The 22,856-nt window shown below is 50.5% G+C and overlaps 1 protein-coding gene across 1 annotated transcript in view; it reads right to left on the minus strand.

The window, feature by feature from the left end:
• Window positions 1–497: 497 nt before the first annotated feature.
• Window positions 498–22,856, minus strand: part of LMCD1 (LIM and cysteine rich domains 1) — a 36,049-nt gene continuing 13,690 nt past the window's right edge. Inside the window, exons 2-6 of the mRNA XM_050904557.1 lie at window positions 18,081–18,169; window positions 15,142–15,397; window positions 9,318–9,653; window positions 3,349–3,564; window positions 498–2,847 (exon numbers count right to left, since the gene is read on the minus strand). Of these exons, the coding sequence (XP_050760514.1) occupies window positions 2,689–2,847; window positions 3,349–3,564; window positions 9,318–9,653; window positions 15,142–15,397; window positions 18,081–18,169 (1,056 nt within the window). The 3' untranslated portion in view covers window positions 498–2,688. The remainder of the gene's footprint in view (window positions 2,848–3,348; window positions 3,565–9,317; window positions 9,654–15,141; window positions 15,398–18,080; window positions 18,170–22,856) is intronic.

Consider the following 22,856-nt stretch of genomic DNA (forward strand, 5'->3'; position numbering starts at 1 on the left):
GGCCCACGCTGCCTGGCACAGACCCCCCCAGCCCCTGGTTCCCCGTTCAGCTGGGGAGGGTAGGTGGCCACAGGGGGAAGCCGCTCCGGAGCGGGCACGGCCAGCATCCCGGTTCAGACGGTGACATTTAAGGAACACGGCAGTGCGGGCAGGGGGCCGGCTCACCGCTCCCCTGCGCTCACTGTATCACAAACCCTGCAAGGACTATGCAGCCAGCTGAGGCAAAACAAACCAAAAACACCCAGGGAGAAGACTGCAGCACGCTGCTGAGTTTTCTGTGATGGCAGTAGTTTAGTCAATAGTCTTTCACTTTTAAAAACTGGATGTTTTGTTGATGGGTTTTTTTTTTTTGCATTTAATTTTCTTCCAGACACCTCTGTAACAGCTGTGCACCTACCTCACAGGCAAATCACTCTAAGAGGTAACCAGCCGCGTGTGCAAATGGACACTGACTTTCCATCAGGGAATGCTGTTTGGGTGTTAATGCCCATGCTGAAAGAGCGTTTCACAGGCGATTCACACTATTCCTGTCACTGCTTCCACTGAGTGTATGCACTTTTGGCTGCCTTAACATTGCAGGGTTTAGAACAACAATATGTCTTTAAAAAAAAAAAATTTTACAAAGACGTAAAGACATTTCCCTGGTAACAAAATGAAGAAGAGGCAGTAAGGCTAAGCACTGGGCTTTATTTTTCATTCCTACTTTACTTATAACCAAAGTGCCTGTATCCAAGGCTGATCCAAGGGAGCTTTATTATTCCTAGCACAACTTCAGGTCTACGCATCCTCTCTTGACTTGCAGCATCTGCCCGAGTTTACAGAAGCGACGGCCCCAGGCACTCAACGCATCCACTGCCTAACCCAAGACGGACAAATGACCCCAGGAACATGTGCACCGCGATACCCTGTGACACACGTCCATCACCCCCACAGCTACGGCCGTCGCTGCCACCTCGGGATCTTCCTGCTCTGCTCCCGCGGCAGCATTTCATTTACTCTCTTTAAATACCCCAGCGTTTCCAGGAATATCAACCACACAACAGCACAGGGCTGGACAAAGCGTAGGAGGCACTCACACCCCACATACAGATACGTCTTTACACGGCATCGGTCTCACCTACCCAAAGACAGCGATGGACTTGGCCTGCTCCTGCCCAGCAGCCGAGCGGGGCAGCCCCCGAGGCAGGCGGCAGGGTCCGGCCCGCAGCTCGCATGCTCTAACCCTGCAGCAGGTACAGTTTCCCCCAACTCGCATTGGCAAGTTATTTTATCATAAGCAAGCAAACATCCACAGCATGGAGCATGCTTTAAAGAGAAACCAGCGTCTTCTGTAGCAGAAAGAAAAACCTAGCAATTGTGAGCTCCTTGCACACTCACCTCTGCAAAAAAAAAAAAAAAAATTCCAGTTCTCTGGCAAATAATGGAGACATTTAATATAAGAAAAAAGACCGAGCACACAGACATCTGCCAGCCTGGACTATCTGATATTTTCAGTGACTACCAGAAGCATTGCTTGATGTAGGGAACAAATACTATCCGCAGAGACTCAGTGCCGGATCCTAGGATGGTGTCACCCCTATCAGATCCAAAAGGTGACAGGGACCTCCCCTTGGGATGGGAGAGCTGCGGGACGAGGAGCAGGGCAGAGCCCAGGGCGAGGGTGCTGCCGGCTCCGAGGGGAAGGTATGGTTCCCTGGTACTTGGAGGGACTCATTGACGTATTACAGGGAAAAACTGGCATTGCAGCATTTCAGGCACCCCCCCACCCCCAAGACAGCTTAGGCTGGAAAGCTGTTTTCCATAAAATTCCTGGCAAACCCAGCCAAAATAAAGGCCCATACTTTAAATGCTTAACGACCTCCAGCATGGCGGTAGGGACACAATGCCGCTCTGTGGAAACACGCTCGCCTGCAATAACAGGCAGTCGGAGGCAGGCGAGAGGCCGAGGAGCCCGGTCGGTGGGACCTGCCAGGAATGCTTTTGCATTCCCGTTTTCATTTCAGGGCTAGAGCTCACAGGGGTTGGGCCAGTCGGCTGCCCCAGGGCAGAGCTGCACCCTTCCCATCTCGCCAGGGTTAAACCAATCGCCCTGTGTGCCAACTCGTTATTTTTACATTATTGTACACTTAGGAGGAGAAAGCTACAGCTACATGTTGCTGCAATTTTGTATCATTTGCTTTCAGAAAGTAATCACCCAGGTTAATCACATTCTTCAAACCCATTGCTTTAGTACAGTTGTCAGCAGCCTGTTAGTGTAAACTTCCAGTATGGATTTCAAAAAAATACTAACAACCCTTGTTTTTGACCATGACTGTAGGTTTAGTATGCCAAAAGTTACTTTTGAGATGCGTTATTTCCAAAAGACTATTGCAAGATCTTAAGTCATAAGAAGCTTGGAGAGACTTTATAAAAAAACCCAGCACAACACAGAACCTCCTTTTCAGTCCCTCCTAGTCAGATATGCCGTGTACCTCCCACCCGCAGGCGTACGAGTTTCCTTTGCTTCCTCCCCAAGGAAATGCTCTCCTGCAAGCTGTATCAGATGCAAGGGGGCACTTAGTTGCTTGCAAGTGAATAGCCAGGCTCTAATTTTTTTTTTTTAACCTTCCCCTTCTCATGTACTTGTCAAATGACCCCAGTTCTGGTGGGACCTCGGGGAGCCCGCTTCACCCCCGAGCTGCTCCCCGCTCAGAGGCGTTTGCTTTTGCTGCAGGTCGTGCACAGGAGGCTGGCGTTGTCCAGAGCGAAGGGTTTGCCGGTCAGCAGCGTCTCGCACTCCAGGCAGGCAAAGTGCTTCTTGTGCCAGGCCATCCCTTCTGCCTGCTGGTAGTCCTCCGAGAAGATGATCTACAGGACAGACAGACAATTGCTTATTTCCACCATCTCGCCAAGCCGGAGCATGGCAGAAGCAGGGAGAACCAGCCCTGTGCCTCCCACCAAGCCCGTTAGCCGTGGAGGCCAGGCTTTGGGAACAGATAAATAAAAGGCACAGGACTGCCCCAGAGCAACTGAGCCAGTCATGGGCTGCAATTAAGCACTGTAAAACCATCAGGTTTTAAATGCAACTAGAGCTGGATTGTTGCTCTGAGATAGATACGGCGTAGCTAGCCGAGACTGTTGCTAACATCACGCTGCTTCACCCCATTTTCTTTAGGCACCTCCAGCTCCCCAGAGCAGCCGCAGCCCTGGTGACCAGCACCAGAAGGATGCCGCTCCCAGAGGGCATCCCAGGAGGCGCGGGTAGGCGAGCAGGTGAAGGCGCACGCCAGAGGAGCCCTGAATCAGCCCGCGCCAGGACCCCAGCGCAGGCGGGGAGCGCCAGGCGGAGGGAAGGCGGCCGGTCCCTACCTCGTCGCAGCCGGCGCAGCGCGGCCGGAGGCTCTCGCAGTAGTGGCGCCCGCACCAGGCGGCCCCGCTCTTCCAGAAGTAGATGAGGTCGACGAGGGGCTCGGAGCACCGGCAGCACACGAAGCACGCTGGGTGCCACTGCCGGGAGTATCCCGCCCGGTCGGCGTACACCACCGGGCAGTCCCCTGGCACCGCCTGCTTGCAGGTCTCGCAGCGCTGCAACAGAGAGGCAGTGGAGTGAGCGTGGGGCTGGGCGCACGCGTCGGGCGGGAACGAAGCAGCGATGTTCAGTGCACGGGAGGGATATTTCCTTCTCACACTGATTCATGGCATCTTTTCAACGCATTGTTCTCAACCGCGCAGCTGGTAAGAAGCACGGTTGGCAGAACAGAACACCACAATCTCCGAGCACGTCCTCGATGCTTCCCACTTCTACACAGTCTGAAGGACCTACTGCGTTCCTGCTCGACATCCCATAGCACCGAGGAGGACAGTGGAAATAAAACATTTAATTCCAGGACTGCTAAGCTGTGTGCCTTAGGTTGTTTTTGTTTGAGCTCTTGTTCTGTGAAGGGAAACTTGAGAATACCAAAGCCAGATTTTACAGCTGCATCAGCCTGGAAGGCCCAGCAAACACCAATCCGCAATGAGGCTATAGAAACAGTGCAGCAAGGTGGAAGAGCAAGGGAACGCTACACTGAAGAGAAAGCAATGGTTGGAGCTTGAGAAAAGCGCTGGGAAAAATGTCTCAGTTGTGCAGTAGGACTCAGACAACACACAGAGCATCACAGGGCACCCACAGCCAACAGAACCAACATCTCCAAGTCTACCGCTCCACATCCTGTGCAAACATTTGGACCAGTGCTACGTATGGACAGAGTGTCAAGCTGTAATATAATTAAAAGTCATTATAAAGATATATTTGCCAGCCTTCACCTGGAATACTCTTTACTTTCTTCCAGCCAGATCCTTGGGCAGGTAAGAATGGCACTACCCACCATCAGCTAAGTGTCTGGCCTTTGGGACCCCCCCAAGCTAAAACCAACCTTCACCAAAATCCAAAGGTTCTCCAAGAAAGAGTTAAGCCATCCTATATAGTGCAGGAGTGCAGCATGTCAAAGACATTATTTTGCATAGAGATTAGGAACTTTGTTCTTTTCTCACTGTTTTTTAATGTATACATCTATGCATAAGACGGATGTCACTCTACAGATTTCAGCACAGTGCTTTCAACTTAGAACAGTCCAAAGAGACAGAATTAGATTTGGCTAATCTGAAGATTAATTAGCATCTATGCATATTACACACAAGACCAACTGGGTTTACTCTTTATCTGTGCCTGCAGAGTGATCCTGCAATTAGTTAAGAGCAAGCTTTAAAGCTCTCCTCTCTGAAGCTGGCGGGCTGTTATTTAAGTTCCCATTTAAGTCTGGATAGTCGAGGTCAGGCTAATAGCTTCTGAGTCTGTGCTTTGTCACTCCCTAAAAGAAATGCTCTTAAGTAGCAGCTGGAGTCTCTTCCAGCAGAGCCCTTGGCTGCAAGGCCAGACTTCTACTAGCAATCTCTGCAGCAGTCTGGCTAAGGCTTTTATGAAACCAAGATGCAGCGTGAAGCAGCTTGCGTGTCGCACGTGTTGTGGTTTAAGCTGCTGTGCCCGACCAGAGCATTTGCACAGCGGCATCCCCCCTCTCCAGCACGCTCCAGGGGTGCGGGTCGGGAATTTCCCTGTGCTCAGGTGATGACTTCGCTTACAAACACTCCGATTTAAGTCAACAAGCTTCTAATAGGTGGGTAGAAGAGACACAGAAATGAAATTTCTCAGTAGAAGGTAAGCTAACAGCAGTTCCTGAGCTGCAGGAGGATGTCGGGGATGGGGCAGGGACAGAGGAGGGGGACCTCCCATGGGGCAGCTATGGTCTGTGTCCTGAGGAACACCACCCTGATGCCACCACAGCCTGGGAAACCCGGCGCTGGGAGGACAGGACCCCCCGGTGATCCTCCCTGCTACAACCCCAGTAAAGCAGCAGCAGAAACGGCCTCTCTGGGGGCGCAGAGGGAGCGGGGTTTCTCTATGAGCTCTGCACGTGTCAAACGAAAGACAAGTTCCCCGCCACATCCAGCCCCTTTTGCTAGTTCACAGCATGAGTGCTAAAAGGACTATTCTTTGCATCTAGGGAGTTTTCTTAAACTCATTTCTCCCTTCACACAGCAGAAGGCTACACCCACCAAGTGGCTTTTTTTTTGTTTTGTTACCATTATTTCTAGCACACCACGCATTTTGCTATTGCCCCCTCCTTCATTCAGTCCGGATTTTCAGTAACTGCCCCACAGTCCTTGGAGCGGTTCCACCACACTGACAGGCATCTCCTATTTTACCAGCAAATCCAGTACGACGAGCGAAGGCAGTGCAAGAGGAGAGACAAAATGTTTCCTGGCTTGGCTTTTCTGCGAGTCTGAAAGGGGATATGTCTGCTTACACTGCTCCTTCCACTGCGAAGGGCTTCAGACGCATTTCTAAGTGCTCCCAAGCCCCACGCCAACGAAGGAGTAAACTCGGCGCGGTGCAGAAGCCGTGCTATTCCTGGTCTGTATGAACAAGAAAACAAGTACGTGAAGCTGCCGCGCTCAGTGCACAGGAGCTGGCACACTGGCCTCGCTGTCAGTGAGGGCAGACGGGCACCGATGAATTCTGCACCCATCATACGGGTGCGAGGCCGTATTTTTCCCTACACCCCGATACCTCCCCAAGGCAGCAGATCTGGGCGACTCAGGGCACCAGAGCGCCCAGCTCTGCAGCTGCCTCCACGCTGCCACCCCCAGAGGAACCGCCAGACCCAGCCACCCCAGCCCTGCTTATCTTGCAAGATCTAACAGCGAGAACAAACACGAGCAGCTTTCCAACTCCAGGCTCAAGTTTCTTGCCAATAAGAACTGTTAAAAAAACAACTTATTCTGCTGTTTCTTTCTATGGCAATTATTCACAGGGCTTTTCCTAAGCATCATATAACTTCCATCCCCCTGCCATTTACACGCTAAATAAAAAGTGGCTCTTCAAATTTAAGATGGGATTACAGCTTGGTACTCATTTTACATCTCCATCATGTAGGGAGAGGAGTGAAGACTTTATTAGCAGAGTTACCAGAGGTGTTGGCCAAGAAAGTGTCCCTTTCTCCTAAGCTTTTTCAAACTCGCTCTCTCCGCTGGCTGCTATTTTGCCATGACAGCTCCCACAGAAGGAGCTCCCTGGACACCACGAGGCTTCCCCTGGGCACTCACTACATTGCTGGCCTCTGGCTTTTTGGGACAATGGCTAATTTTGATCAACTGCTTCAGGATTTGATTTGATTCCAACACAGTGCCTTATAACACTAGAAGACTTTCCAGTTCTGAGGGGGTTAAAGATGATTTTATGCTTGGTGGAGAACATTCAGCTCATAGGACAGACTTATTACAGTGATGGGGCCTCTCTCTGCAGCCGAGACAAGTTCAAAAAGCTGTTTGAGCTCAGATGCCTCTCTCATGGTGATTTACGTTGGCCCTGTATGTTTTCCTTTACACACCAATTTCAACACAGCTGGCCTGAGCGTGCAATAAGAGATTTAACCACCTTAGCACAGGGACCACACAAACACCCAGGGAAATCATTCCAGCTTGTTTCTTGGTGCAGCTTTGGTGCTTTCTGGGTTCATTCTCTTCTAGAGAAAGGATAGTGGGTTTTTGTTAGGTTCCTCCCCCCGCTCCCTTCATAAATCTATAGTTCAGACTCACACCTTGATCTGAAATAGGTAAAATCAAGCTGCTGGTGCTGATTAAGAGGTCTGGTATTCAACAGATTCAGATCTGTGTCCTACTTCTAATGGACTCTATGAAGAAACATCACACAAACTGCTTGAGAATCAGGATCTCCAAAATATGCTAGTCAGCACCCTGTTTTCCCCTGTTTTCCTTCCTCATTGCTGCAATCCTGCAGGTCTTTGAGTGCTGGGACAAACGTGCTCCCAGCTGAGGGCCGCAGGCCCTGGAGTGGCCCCGGGCAGGCTGGTGGCACTCACAGGCATCGCCCGCAGCACCCCAGGGAGCGGCGGCGGAGGGAGGCTCCGGGAGCTTCCTCGGGCTCGGGAGCCGGCGTCACGTTTAACATCCAAGTTTTAGGAGACACATAAGAGACGGTCATCCAAGTAGAGGGGCACCTAAACCTCCACCCATCTGGAGTGTGCTGATCTACATTTCAACCCTGAATACATCGACAACATTAAAGCCTCCAGAGTCGTTGGCCTCACGCACTTCATTTCTCAGTCCCTTTACATCCACCCTCAGTCTTCATATAGCTCATTTTGCTCCCATCTACTTTCAGCCTTACACATATTGCAGAGTAAAGTGCTAGATCTCCTTTTTCTATGGCAGAACTTCTCTTCCAGTGCAGTTTTGTGAAAGCCAGTAGACCTTCTGGAAGTTTAGCACGTTTCAGATCTTGGGCCGCAGCCCATTCGTATCAGGTCAGCTGCATTAATTCCTGCACGGGAGATCAAATTAAAACGGGTGGTGTTTGGTTGGGGGGGGAACAGGAGGTCTGTCTTCAGCATGGCAAGAAACCACAGTACTTGGCAGTCTGCTGTGAGCTGAGCTGCACAGCGTGCTGGTCAAAGTGAATCTCCTGCAACTGCTTTTGAAGCAGTTCCATTTTTCAGCTAGTGCCTCTAGAAAAATGATGCTTTAAATGACAGAGAATAACATCACAGTTATGTATTTATTTGGAAGGACAAACTTGCAGTCTAAATAAACCCTCATTGCTAAGATGACTTTTATTAATGAGTTTAATGGAAACCTTCCTTTTTTGGCTATTTTTTTAGCTTAAAATTCTTTGTCCAATTCAGTATTTTCTTGCAATAGTGAAAAACTTTTACTGTATCACTGAACTCTGAAAGTCAGATGCACGTTAATAGAAAAGGCCATAGCGGAGGGGAGACATTACCCAATATGGAAAGAAAATGAAAACTGCTCTTAACATGTTACAATCTCAGTGCAGTAATGGCTAGAAAAACCTTGCCTTAAAAACACTCAGACACCTTTTTTCCCCAGCTTTAAATGCTCTGCTGCAAGTCACCCTCACAAGGGCCAGTACAAAATATTTTCACTCACCATATTTTGTGATAAGCATTTGTTCAGCAAGCACAATGGCCACTCCAGACGGTGCTGGGAGAATATAAATCTAAAAGGGTGTTAGGGAATCACAATCATTTCCCTGTGGAAATGTATTTTTATGCCCAGAGACATGCATGGTCTGTTCAAAGTCCCCCAGAGTGATTACAGCCCTGGGAGCACTATCTCCATGTTCACAGCCTTGCATTACACTGAGCCACCACCTCCTGTCACTTATGGTCTTTCCACTTGCACTGGTCTGGAAGCCTAGCTGGAAAGACACACTAGCTCGCAGTAAAACCAGTTTCTGATCTTGAGTACCTGACTGATGCACAGTCATCCAGGGACGTGTCACGCCCAGTCGGTCAGAGCTGCCAAGAATCCAAAGTTGAAATCACCAGCTCCTACAGCTAATGGAAAATTTACTTACCCTGGTGGTTCAGCACAGCTTTTGCTGTGGAGGGAGGGAGATGGTGAAGAGGAGATAACCCACCCCTCCTCACCCCTGTTAGATGGACACTCGTGCTCAGCAGGGCTGGCAGGAGCACACGAGGGGTCCCACTGTGAAAGATCACAGTGCCGTACCAAAGCACGCCGCGATGCAACTGAGCATCGCAGCACTGCTCCGGTAGTTTGAAAAAGCACCGCAGCAGACTTGGAGAAGCCCACAGGAGCAGTATTGTGAACAAGGAACAGACAACCCTGGCTGGTGCAACCTTTCCCCCCCATCTAGTTGAGACTGAATCTGTCCCCCGAAAGCTCCCCAAACTCAGAGCAGAGCTGGGACACCCCTGCCAGCCTGTCCCGCCGCCGCAGAGCCCAGCACTTACGTAGTGCCCTCCCGCGGGCGCGCTCTCCAGGGCCCCGTTGGTGGACTCGGGGGGTTTGCCGGCACCGGTGCTCTTGTCCTGCGGCTTCCCTTCCTCCTTCCCACCGCCGCCCTGGCCTGGCAGCGCCACCTCCCCAACGCCCAGCGCCTCGGCTTTGTACTTCTTCACAAAGTCTTCCATCAGCTTCAGCTCGCCCTCGGCGAGGCCGCGGCACTGGGACGGGTCCTGGTCGTACAGCGGGAGTTGTCTCATCAGCTGCCGCCGGCGATAGTATGCCCCGTCCGTCCCCGCCACCGGCTGCATCTCCTTCGGGATCAGCTCCATGTACTGCATGGCCTGGGATGGAGAGAGCACCGACAGTTACTCTGAGCCGCCTTCAGCGGGGAAGCACGAGCTTTCTTTGCGCGGGTGCTCTGCAAACAGATGCTCTGCTCGCGTTACGGGGAGGTGGCAGAAAATGTGCCCCTTCCCCTCCCTTCTCCCGCTGAGCTGTTCTGACCTACACTTCAGGAATAAAAGGCTGAACTTACTCAGATGCAAGGAGCAGCCAGGCGATTGTTAATCATTTCATTCTCAGAAAACAGGTTGGGTGGTTTTTTGAGGATTTTTGGGTTTGTTTTTTAAAAAAAAACAAACCAACCAAACACAAAAAACCAGACTCCCCAGGAAAGCAAAGCAGCAAAGACTTGCTTCACTAGTTTGCACCCAGATCCCAACACACCCTCCCTCGTGGGCACTAGCATGCCACTATTCCAGGTAATTTGACAACAAGGCTGCTGAAAAGACCAGAAACCCATAAACATCAATACCTGAGAGCAGCCAGCTTCTCACTGCCTCATGCCAGGATGGGGAGAGCTCCGGGGAGAGGGTCGGAGGCTGCACCAAGAGCACCCCATAGCCCTCATGGGCTGCATGCAGCATAATTTACTGTAAAAGATCCCCTTTTATTAATTAAAAAAATAATCTTAATACAAGAAAGAGTAGTCAGATAGCAGTTGAGTCTGTATGCAACACTGACAGCCACCAACTCTACCCAACTATTGATTTTGCAGTAACAGGAAGGTGTTGGGTCACTGATGCCCTGCAACATGGAAAGTAACTGCCAAGAAACTATCCAAAATAAAGCCTCCTGCTCAACTGCCCACTAGCCGCTCTCTTAAAAGCGGAGTAAGCCATGATCTCACGAGAGGTCTGCCCCACGCTGAATTAGCGTTTGCGGGACAGTGGGGTCTGTACAGTTAACTTCTTCTGGCCTGGTGCTAAGGGGAAGGGAGTTTCCCTCTCAAGGCATTTTTCCTATTGTAGTGTGAAGGGCTAAGGGGCAGCCAGTTGGCTCTCTGCCATTGTGTTTTAAAGACCAGCAACCAGCTGCATTAGATTTGTTTCTTACTTGGTCAGCATTTGAAAACTGAATTTTAAAAGTAGAGAAGCAATTAACTGTTTACTGTACATAGTCTGCTTCAGTATGGCCTTTTAAATACAGAAACGTTTGCACAACACTGAACAACTCATCGCGTCTGTAAAAACTTCAAAGTCATCTTCCACCTCAGCTACTTTCAGCCAGATAGCAGTGTTGCAGGGAAGATTCCTGCCTGAAGATTTGCAACAGCGATAGATAAATGATTTAATGGAGGCAGGGCTTCTTCCCCGTTTCTTGGAGTGCATGTTAACGTCGCTGCACATTACAACATTAGACATCAACACTCAGTATATCGTGCCTCTGTGCAATGGCAGGATTGATATCCAGATGTTTACTGGGGGAGGGTTGTCGCCCCATGGGAGAAGGTGCTGCTCGGGAAGAGCTGGTTAGAGAGCTGCAGGATGCTGTAGAAGCGATCTGGTGCACAGATGGCTTTCACAGAAGTGAGAAATCCTAACAGGAACTACAGAAGCAAGAGACAAGAACTCCCTGACAGCTCCTCCCAGGCCGCACGCAGGCACTGCCCCACAAAATAAGGATACTGCCAGTGGTACCTGGCAACTGGGAAGAGCAGCAACCAAAGCCTCCATGCTGTACGACCATGAACATTAAGACAGCGTATGCTATGCAGTCTGCACTGGCTTTGTTCAGCTGCAGCAAGAGCACTAGCAGAGTAGTAACATGGTAGGATCTTAATGGAAGAAATTCTTAATCCACTACAAACGTGCCAAGACTAATGAACACTTATACCAGAGCTCTGAGAATAGCACCATGCCAGCACGTGCATCTGAAGCATCTTGTTCCACTCCAGCACCAGACTCTCCATTGCCAATACAAAATGTCTGTGCTGAAAGTGAGAGAGAAAAGCAGTCTCAAGCCTTTCTTAAAAGTACAGTTGGACTGCTCAGTGGCAGGCTTCAATATCTGCCCAGACATGTGGTGGGATTTCACTCCCTGATCAAGGGAATGCTTAAAATTATAATTGCAGATGTCATAAAACATGTCCAGAGACTAGATCAGGGAAAAAAATTCAATCTGACACCAAAAACTGACGTGAAGGATAATAAAAAGTTGTTTCTTCTGCTGCTACCATGTATTATTACGGTCAAATGCTTTACTACATTGCCTTAGCGCAGATCATTTTTAGGAAGAGCATTTTAGGTTTTCACTGTTAACTACTGGATTTGAGATATTTTATGATCTGTTCTTTTCACTTTCCCCAAGGACACTGAATATCTACTTCATAACTTCTCCAGGCACAGCTTAATGAAAACACTCTGAACTTCCTCCTATTATTGGACCATCCACTTCAGGACAACAATATTAAAAACAATCCCAAGTTTCCAGCCTGCCTTCAAAAGGAAATCACTGGAGCGAGTCAGTTATGCACTAAAAGCTTTTTGGCCCAAATCCCTTTTAAACTATCCTGAGTATAGCTGATATCCAGCATTTCTCCTAAAAGTTTGTCAAGTTGATCTTCAAGCCAAAATTTATCAAGGTTGCCTTCAAAGCTCCTGCACATTGTTTACTCGAACCAAGATATCTTCCAGGCTGTTCAGGCACCGCAAAGAGTTCCAAAGCTCTCACGAAGCACGTACCCTCCGAGCTGCCCCCATGCCAGCACCGCAGGGACCGAGTTTGCTGCTGCGGGTGGGGGAGCCGCCGGGCTCCCCAGTGCCCCCGCTGCATGGGGCTGCGGTTTGGGATCACCCCAAAAACACACTCACAAGGGGGAACGGTCGGGGTTCAGGCCCATAGAAGAAAGCAGCCCAGGAGCGGCAGAGTTTGGGCATCCTTCACAGCAAGGAGCCGACGCTGCCCCAAGGTGCCGGCAGCACCGTGCTGCAGCCAGCTTGCGGAGCAGTGAAACCCGGGTTTCTGATAAAGCCCAGGCTGGGCAGCGCGCTTAATGAATCGGGCTGGGTGGGAAGAGTGCCATCATTGTTCTCCCCATCCCTCACAAGCTCCCTGATTCCCCATGGGACCTGCGGAAGGCAAACACTGGTTAAACAAACATTCCTGCTGGGCCAGCTCCTACTGAAGGAAAGAGAAAGGAAGAGGCGGCTGCGAGCAGCAGCGCTGCCATTAAACAGCCGGGCAGTCGGATGCGTGGGGGTCTCGGTCCCTCATTAAAGCCCAGTGGTCTGCTCCAGTAAGCACCACAGGCCCCAACTGTGTTCCCAGTACAGACTTCATGCCACCCCCAGTCAGGCTTTCCAAGGCGGTGAGGGCAACTGAGTTTTAAGAAGAAATAATCAGTCTGCCTCTGGGGTCTGCAGCTGCAATTTCACATTTGTTTCCCCAATTCTTCTTTGAAAAAAATCTGGTCGCAATTTTCAGCAGCTTTAAACTATTTGTTTAATTTGAAGAGCAAAAGCTGTCCACTAATCACACAGTGTAATATATAATGTTTTTAGTACCACAACACAGTTAAAAGCCGGTTAAATGCCTTCCCTCAAGAAGTGCTCTGCTGGCTAACACTCCCACACACCGAAAACCACTTCCATTTGTTCCCACATGGCAATATTGCTCGCCCAGATGGAAACCAGGCGCAGGAGGGAAGGAGGGGCTGGGGGCTTGTTTTCGGATCCAGCCCTTGGCATGGGACCATGCTCCCCATCTCCCCCTTTTACCCCGAGTTCTCTTTACAAAACCTAAACAAATATTTTTATTTGGACCAGGCTATGTTTAAGTGCAAGGAAAAAAAAAATCCCAGCTCCAGTGCTGAATCTGGGAGGGGTTCCTCGGGCAGCAGCGATGGGCAGAGATCGTGCCCACGCAGGCAGGGGCTGCGGGCAGGATGCTCTCAGCCGCAGAGCTCAGCTTAGCTTTCCTCCAGGCTAGCACGCCTTGGCATGATGAGCTTTCCCACTCCCATTCCCTGGGAGAGGAAGCTCCGCAAGCTTGCTGGGGAGAGGGACGGGCTGCTGCTGCACCTCGGCAGAGGTGGTGAGAGGGTCCCTGGGCACAGGGGCTCTGAGCCCACGGCTCCGCTCGGTCGCCCCGGACCACTGCTGGAGGATGTTTTCCACTGAAGCGATGCTCTTCTACAAGTGGGAGATGGAGAGCCCTGAGGCACAGCAGCCTGACTGCCCACCACTGCCAAGAGGGGAATTTAAACCCCCCTTCCCCCCCCCGCTTGCCCAGCAAATCTGAGCCAAAATTAAAGAAAACAGCATGACAAAGAAGTGAAGCCACGAAGTAAACACTGTCAGCACACTGTTTTGGCTCTGTTTCAGTATTCCTACAGACACTCGTCTGGGGCCAAGGTGATGCAGCATCCAACAGGGAACAAGGCTGCGTTCTGGGGAGGTTTAGGGCCGTTCTGTGATTTACAGAGGCACAAGTGAGCACTAGTTGCACTCCTGGTTAATAAACCTGAGATGCCAGGCCTATTTTAAGTCCAAGATTTTAATGACTACCTCAGCAAGCAAAGAAAATAATTACTATATTAAAGATGACAGTTATTTTGCAGTTATCATTAAAGCCCATTTCCGTAACAGAATAATTTACGAACACAGTGCTGGATTTAGATGCAGCATTACTTCTTTCCACATTGATTTAATTTCTATGCTTTTGAGACAGACTGAAGCATAATTTCCTGAAGCATTTGCTGAAAAAACCTCCAGGTTAGTGGAAGTGTCCCAGCTAGCTACCGCCACCTGCGCTGGCTGGCCTTGGGACAGGCTCACACCCAGATCTGCAAGAGATCAGATTCAACAAGCAAGGCAGGACCTCCCTCTCCAACAGGGATGTCAAAGCCCAGGACAACTCCTCCTGCCCAAATAAACCACCCAAACAGCTCATCTCCACTGCTTCTCCCCGAAGCCCGGTCCAGACCTGCGTTGCTTTAGAAGCATGGAGACGGGTCTCTGGAGTTAACTCGTCCTTGTGTGTATCCCATGGCTTGCACAGCTTTCTGCCTCCTTGGTGCCCTCCTGGGGGTGTTTAGGGAGAGGACCAAATCCCAGCCCAGACACCCTGAGAAGGCCTGGAGGAATCGCTCCCACATCCAGCCTGGGGTTTGGGAGCATGCAAACGCCTGCGTGGGCTGCACAGGCGTTGTACAACTGGCGGGACAGCAGAGATGGGATCTCTCCTCAGCAATGTTTTTATTGGACATGAGCTTTACCAAAGTAGTGAGCTTTCTGGTTGTAAAAGCCATTAAGACTTCTCCTAGAAATGTAAGCAAACCTATAAAAACCTAAAGGCAATCCATTCCCCTACCCTACCTACTCTGGTTATCTACACCGTTTTCCAAAATACAAAGTGTTACGTACATTTTTGCTCTCTGAGGCAAACCATATGTTTTACTATTTTCCCCAATAACTTTATTCCAGATCCAAGTTATGTTCTCCATTAAGCAACACAGCTACCCGCCAAACGCACCCTGGATTGTCTTACCAGCTTCTGGGTGAGCCCCGGTGGAGCCCACTCGTACGTGATGGTGTCGAAGGTGGGGTCTTTCCGAGAGACGATGGGGTTGGTGATGATCATGCGGTTCCTTTTGTAAATGCGAACGCCATCACCTCCTTTCACCCGGGCGGTGAGCGTGGCGTACTTGGAGTCCGACAGCAGGCGCCCAATTTTCCGATCGTCCTCCATGTCCGAGCTCAGGCTGTGATCCTCCTGGCTGCATTTGCATGACTTGCAGATTTTCCTGTGGGTGACAAGCGAGATCATCCTTTCAATGCAGGCTGGGCTGCAGGAGGCACGTGATGGCTCAGCCACGGAGCATCAGCCTCTTCCAAAGGTTAAACGCAGACCAGGGTTACGGCATAAGACAAAAGGCTCCCGAGGCCTGAGCCACACGTGGGAATTCAGCATGATTTATGGAATCATAGCATAGTTTGGGTTGGAAGGGACCTTTAAAGGTCATCTAGTCCAACCCCCCTGCAATGCACAGGGACATCTCCAACTAAATCAGGTTGCTCAGAGCCCTGTCCAGCCTGGCCTTGAATGTTTCCAGGGATGGGGCATCTACCACCTCTCCGGGCAACCTGTGCCAGTGTTGCACCACTCTCATTGTAAAAGATTTCTTCCTTGCATCTAGTCCGATTCTACCCTCTTTTAGTTTAAAACCATTACCCTTGTCCTATTGCAACAGGCCCCGCTAAAAAGTCTGTCCCCACCTGTCTTATAAGCCCCCTTGAAGTATTGAGAGGCTGCAGTAAGGTCTCCCCAGAGCCTTCTCTTCTCCAGGCTGAAGAACCCCAACTCTCTCAGCCTTTCCTCAGAGGAGAGGTGTTCCATCCCTCGGATCATTTTTGTGGCCTCCTCTGGGCTCGCTCCAACAGGTCCATGTCCTTCCTGTGCTGAGGACCCCAGAGCTGGATGCAGTGCTGCAGGTGGGGTCTCAGCAGAGCAGAGGGGCAGAATCCCCTCCCTTGACCGGCTGGCCATGCTGCTTTGGATGCAGCCCAGGATACGGTTGGCTTTCTGGGCTGCGAGCGCACATTGCCGGCTCATGTCCAGCTTTTCATCCCAGAGGGACTGGCAGGGGCGCGGAGCAGAAAGCTACAAAGCCCCAAGTGCTGTCCCCAGGCGAAAGCAGCCGCAGCAGTGCCGATAGACTGCTGCCTCCCACCCGCCGCGGGGAGCTGCCGCTTTCCGTGAACTTTGAAAACCCCTTCAAGCATCACTAAAACTCTCACCCTCACCGGTCTCCAACAGCTGAGCGCTAGCCTCACCTCTTATGAAGCTTTACACACCATTGAGAAAGTGACTGCTAAAAGAGGAATTGATACTTAAGTGTCTATCATTTTAATTATAATAGCTACAGATCATAAAGATCAGTCTATAAGGTCACTCTCTGCTGGCCAGCTTTCCCGTCAAATGCTAATAGCGAAAAGGACAAACTAACTCTGATGCAACCCCAAGTATTTCAGCAGGATCCTGGAACAAGTATGATTCAAACCACCCTTTGAGTCAATTAAAAAACCCATAGTGATTCAACCAAATGAGCGTTTTAAAGTTTGTATTTCCACACAGCTGAGGTATTGAAATTGGGAACTGAAGGCTGCAGGACACAATCGCATGCCACCACCGTGAAGCCTGCTGAGGCAGGTCAGCAGCAGACAGCACACCTGCAGACTGCAGGCTCCTGGGCACCGCTGCCACAGGACCCCGCTGCACAGCCCACGGGAGTTCCCCAGGCCCACAGAAAAGAGCCTAGTGTTTTGCAAGACAACCTCAGAGGGCACTAACTCTTTTTTAATTAATGACATCTGCAAAGCTCCCTTCCATTTCAAAGCCCCTTTTGTTTCTCCCATTGCAGTTTGCAAGCAGATAGGGCAGGGCAGCAGCCCACTGCCCCTGCCCAGAGCCAAACACGCAGTACTGGTCGGCTCCCACCAGCTACTGATCTTGGTGGCTATTTACCTAAATTTGTGTTTTTAAGAGGAAAAACTGAAAATAAAGTATCAAATAACAAGATATTTCTGGCACTAAGCATAGCATTTCAGCTGTCAGGATGCTCAGGACAGCCAGCAGCAACAGCCACCGTGGTGCTGACGAGCGGGACACAGCACCGAGCCCTCGCCAATGGCTTTGTTTCACTCCACCAGCTCTGCACCCACGCACGCCCTCAAGGACAAGGGTGACAGCCAGGCACTCGGCACAACTCCTACCGACAGCGCCGGATTATCCTTTTGGTCAGCATTTCCCTGCCTCCAAAGCAAGCAAGGACATGTTTGTTTTCACTAACTCATTTCCAAACAATCTGATGGGCTGGGAAGCCAGCGTGCAGCAGGATCCGTGCAGGCAGAAAGATCCGTGCTCCAGCACACGTGCTGCTGGGTGGCTTGTGCCGAACGCAGCGTGCAGCAGCTTCAGCACCATGCCCCCCTCCCAGTGTCCCACTGAACAGCACCAACCACGCAGGGCTGTGCCAGGGATGGTCCCGTGGCTGGTGAGACCCTTCTGCAGGCTGGGTCGTCTCTCACCCCGGCTTTCTCCTCTTCCCAAGCCACAGCTTGCTGCCAAGACCTGCGCCCAACCTAGCAGAGATAGCCTCAACTCCCAGGGAGCAGGCAATGTTAGCAAAAGTGGAAAAAAGACCCCAACTGCATGAGAGCCTCAGCTTGGTTTAAGCACTTGTGGATGAGATTTTAACTCAAAAAATAAAAGAGCAGGACCAGTGAGGGAAGGGGGATGGAGAGCAGGGAGCACGAGCATCTTCTCAACTCAGCAGTTGTCCTAGCCAGACAGCATGTTCTCTGCACCTCCCCATGCCACTCAAGTGCTCTGGAGTTGTTCTTTGCACTCAAAATCACTGGAGTCTGAATATCAACAGGACCAAAGGGACAGTGTCAGGGCAGAGCCCATCAAGGCCAAGACGTTACCTCCAAGAATGTGGCTCGAAGCCTGTGCACGTCCCTCTGCAGCGTAAACAAGGCACACCTCTTCCCGACTGCGGCTGGCTCACCGACATCTGGAAAAGAACAGGACACCCGAGTTAGAAAGGCTTTATCCTCAAAGATTAGTTGAGACTAGAGAACTAGTATTGTGTTTTGTCCTTCAGACGTTGATTTCTTCAGCCGTGCCTCATGTCCTGTGAAGCCTCAAACCTCCCAAACACCGTTTGACCACCGTCCATGCAGACATCCTACAAGCTCATTCAGGGACGCTTGGGATGAAGGTTTTCACCTTAAAGTGAGGGAAGATGGCATGTCTGGAACAGCGTGGGGGGGATGGCACAAACACAGGGAACATGCACACACACTGGGCAGCCACCTTAATCTCATTCACAGAGGCCTCAGGTCTCATCAAAATAACCTTTTAATTCAGCTTATATATCGCATATGAATCTGCACAAGTCAGAAATTTCATGCAGTGAGACATGGAGGTGCATTGCCATAACCTGATGCTAAACTTGCTTCACTGCAGCTTGGACCTCCTTGGTCTTTCTACAGGGGCTCAAGTGTATTTTGGGAATGTGGCACGTTTCCATGCCTCGGGCACTGGGCTTTACGGGTGGTTTCCACGGTGAACAGGAAACATGGCAGGGAAAGGCTCCAGGGAGGAAAGGCGGGAGGGGAAAAAGGGCTATGGTTGTGCTGCACTTTCTGCTGCTCACTGGAAACAGGAGAAAGTCACTTATAAATGGGTGCTCACTGCTGCACAGAGACGGTCCTAACAACCTCCCAACAGGGGAGAGACAAGTGCAAAAAACCACAACAGGAGCCAATAACATTGGAAAATAAACCTATTTTAGCATCTGCACCATGGATTTATCAAACATGGCTTTTTGAATGTGAAGAATGCAGGAGGGTACGATGGGAGACAAGCAAAGTACTGCAGGAAGCATCAGGGAGAAGTGACACCACGGGACACCGAATTTCTCAGCCTGGTTGTTTTTACAGAAACTCTCAGACTCCTGTCTGAAAGACATGTTTGTTCCCTGTAAAAACAGACTTAAGGAAAACAAGGACAGTCCCACCCCCCGGACACACACCCCCAGCAGAAGCAATGGCAGCATCACGGGAGCTTCACCCCATCTCAGCAGATCTGACCCTGTGCGGTCAGGGATTAAACTACGGGGCGGTCATCCACCTCCACGAATACCTAATACTTTCAGTCCTCAAGAAGCATTATAGTGTCAGTCTCCTGCAATTTTCTGACCACTTTGGACCTTGCAGTCTGCATTTTCCATTAAGTGCTTGCTCCCATTCATCAGGTTTTTGCAGGAGATCTTTAAGCCCTCTCGAAATACAAACTTGTTCTAGGCATTGACTACTCATTCATGTGCACACATTTAGAGCCCATCAGAAGAACAGTTGAGGCTGCAGAGGTTTCTACTGCTGGAGAAGGGTGTTGCCTGCCTATGCAATCTTAATCTAGTCCATGTGTGTTTCTGTGTTATGATAGTCTTTCATTACAAGATCACACACTATTTAAATTGATATTTGTTACGCCTCCTCGTGCCCCAGCTCCTCTCCCCACTCAGCAGCCCGCAGCCCTTGTCCCCTGCACGCTGCTCCCTCCGCAGCAAGAGCACGGCCTTCCCCAGCTTTACACAGGGATGGGCAGAGGCCATCCTTGCCAAAACCTATTTTCAAATGGAGGGATCAACAGCAGTAAAAGAAGAGAGGTTGTTTTTAAAGTGTGGGTTTGGGGGAACATGCTCAGCTCCTTCACTCTGCAGTGCTGTGGGCGGTTAAAAAAAAATAAATTCCCCTTTGAGGAGGCTCTGCAGGGACCCTGCACGGGTGGCCAGGCTCTGCAGGCAGCAGCTTAGCTGGTGACCAGCCCTAAGCTCTGCCCAGCAGCGCTGGGCTCCGCAGCTCTGCTCAGATGCAAAGCCTGTGATGATGCTGGCAGCCGCTCCTTCCTCCCGCTGCCTCCCAGATCCACCCGTCCCGCTTCCAGCGCCAGCTCCCAGGCTCCTCAAAGCTCCCGCACGGACCTGGGGCACCCCGAGGTCTGAGATTCAAACTCATACTCTGCAGCTTTCAAGAGGAAAAAGTTATTCCATGGCACTCAGTTAGGAAAGACATTCAATTTACTTGGAAAACCCAGTGTTGCTAATAAGGACAAAGCTTTTATGAACAGATGGTTCTAGAAAGGGCCGGACGCTGGTTTGCCAGTTTTAAGGTAGACGACAAGCCTTTACACACTTCTTTCGCACAGAACTATTAAGTCTCCGTACAAGGCTGCTGATCCTTGAGAAACACAGCCCAAAGGGTATGAAATGGCCATTTCAGCTCACTTTGCCCACGGGACTGCTATTTCATTTGTGCCTCAGCTTTCACCTGTAGTTTTCACCTCATTTTTCACCTGCAGTTTTTCCAGATATTGTGAAGCCAGTGAAAAGACCTCTCACCCTGGGAATTCATAAAAATACATCTTAAAAATGGTCTTAACATGCACACACACTGCACCCTGCCTCCAATATCCAGAAAAATAGGACATTTTTGATTCTTCAGCTCTGTGCCAGCTCTCCAGAACAGATAAAGACATTTAAGATTCCAGCACAGACCACTTACAATCTTGCCAGTTCTGGAACCGTGTGCTAGATACCTACTGACAGGTTTTTTTAACTGACTCTGATCTTAATGAGTCAGACAGAAGCTGAGTATAGGCAAGGGACTATGAATGGTTGTTTATTTAAAATACAAGCATCTGGATTAAATAAACTCATTTGGAAAAGTTCCACTACATATGAGGGGGAAAGCACAGGGAAAAGCATCGTCAGCAGCAAGAACCAGCGTGTGAGCCCCCCAAAACAACCCGACACTTCAGAGTTCAAGTGCAGGAGCTCACAGCCATTTGGGGCTGACCACCAGCCTGTGACCTCCACATTGGTACATGAACCCAGTCTTTCACTTTGTTACTTCAGTGTTAACAAGCCCCTTTCTTGGTAATTTATTCAACTTGGTAATTTATTCTACTTGTCCAGACATGACTTCTGCTTCATGTCCCAGGTCCAAGCTTAATTGAGGTTAACTGCTCTTTACTAAACCCCATGGAAGTACCTACTGAATCAGTACTCTCCAGAACACCCTCGTACCCACTCTCCAGAGCAGGCTGGCACTACCCATCACCCCAGTTACCTGGAGGATCTCTGTGTCCAGGCTGCTGGATCTGTTTTAGACACCTACCCAACTCCAAACGCTGCCTTGGGCATGACTGTCCATTGCCAAGGGCAGCATGAACATCCTGAAGCCTACCAGCCAGCAGAGCTGGGATCAAACGGGTGGTGCCCCACACCACCGTGGGCTAAAGAGCCAGCTCACAGATGGATGGACAAGTCCAACAAGTGCTTCCAACCCACGTGGCATGCTGTGGCACATGCTGTCCGTGCGAGGCTCACCGGACCAGCCGACGTGAGGCAGGCTGCACCTTTCCACCTGCTGACCCGGCACGGCACCTCTGCCAGCACCCCGGGGACTGCTTTTGAACGTCCACTGTTGTCTCACCGCAGTTACACGTTTACTCAGCCCTAACCAATACAGTAAAATGGATCACATTTAATACAGCAAAGTCTCAGCTCTTATCTTAAACTGCCGTTGTCTCACTTGAAGAACAAACCCAAAGGCAAGGATCGCCTGTCGATGCCAACGGATTATACAACAAAAGCTGATCATCCATTTCCTTAAGAAAAACTAAACAAGTCCTAGCCCTGATCTTTGGCCACATACAGCTTCAGACACACGCAGAAGACCTTGTCACCAGCCATCCCATTCACACCCTGCTCTAGCCAGGAGCAGACCAAATGCCTTTGTGACCAGGAGCTCCAGATCTCCTCGGAAACTTCTGTTCGCAGGGGCCAGTGGCGTGACTCACCGCTCCTCACCATGCGAGCTAGCTGTGAGTCTGAAGCTATGGGAAAACATATGGGGGAAATGATGCAAAAATTGAGAGGCTCTTCATGGCAACATGTGGCTCCTGAGACAGCTCAGGTTTACCTGCCCTCGGAGGTGCAGGTCTCCAGCAGGAGGGGAAGGTGCTGGGATGGCAGCTCATCCCCACCACTGCCTGCAGGGCAGCTCAGGTGGCCCCGTGAAGTCTCGGGGACATCCCTGCGGCACAGGCAGACCTCACCGGGGCAGCGGGAGCAGCCTGGGCGAACAGACCTGAGCCCCCTCCACATGGGGACGGGGCACGTATCCACCGACTGCTGCATCGCCTGCCCCTGCGAGCTCAGACCCCTCTGGGCAGCATCTCCTCGCGACGACTGGAAGCACAGCCACGTCTCTGTTTGGAGGACAGCGTTATTCCTCGCTCCCTCAGAAGTGGAGGGAGGTTTGAGCCACTCTCGTTTCCATCTCTGTGCAGGGGCCAAGCATAACAGGCGCCGCTGCCTGTTTTTCAGGCTGCCTGGTCAGCAGGACTTCCTGCCCAGATATGGAGCTTCTCCTCGCAGCTCCGCTCCAGCTCCTCAAATATGCATAAAAGGAGATTTCTTTAAAAAAAGAGACACATAAGACACTGCAAAAAACCCCAAACCCAGTAAGATAATGCAAAACAAATGCTCCCCAACTATCTTAGACTCCACCTATGCCCAAGCCCATTCGGGAACAGCAGTGTTAAATGAGGAGATACTAAAGTTTAAGATAATGAGTTTGAAGACATTTGTAATGCTTTTAAAAAAGCCCGTGTCAACAAACTGCTTGGAA

Source organism: Gymnogyps californianus, chromosome 13 (assembly GCF_018139145.2).
Source record: "Gymnogyps californianus isolate 813 chromosome 13, ASM1813914v2, whole genome shotgun sequence".
Lineage (NCBI taxonomy): Eukaryota > Metazoa > Chordata > Aves > Accipitriformes > Cathartidae > Gymnogyps > Gymnogyps californianus.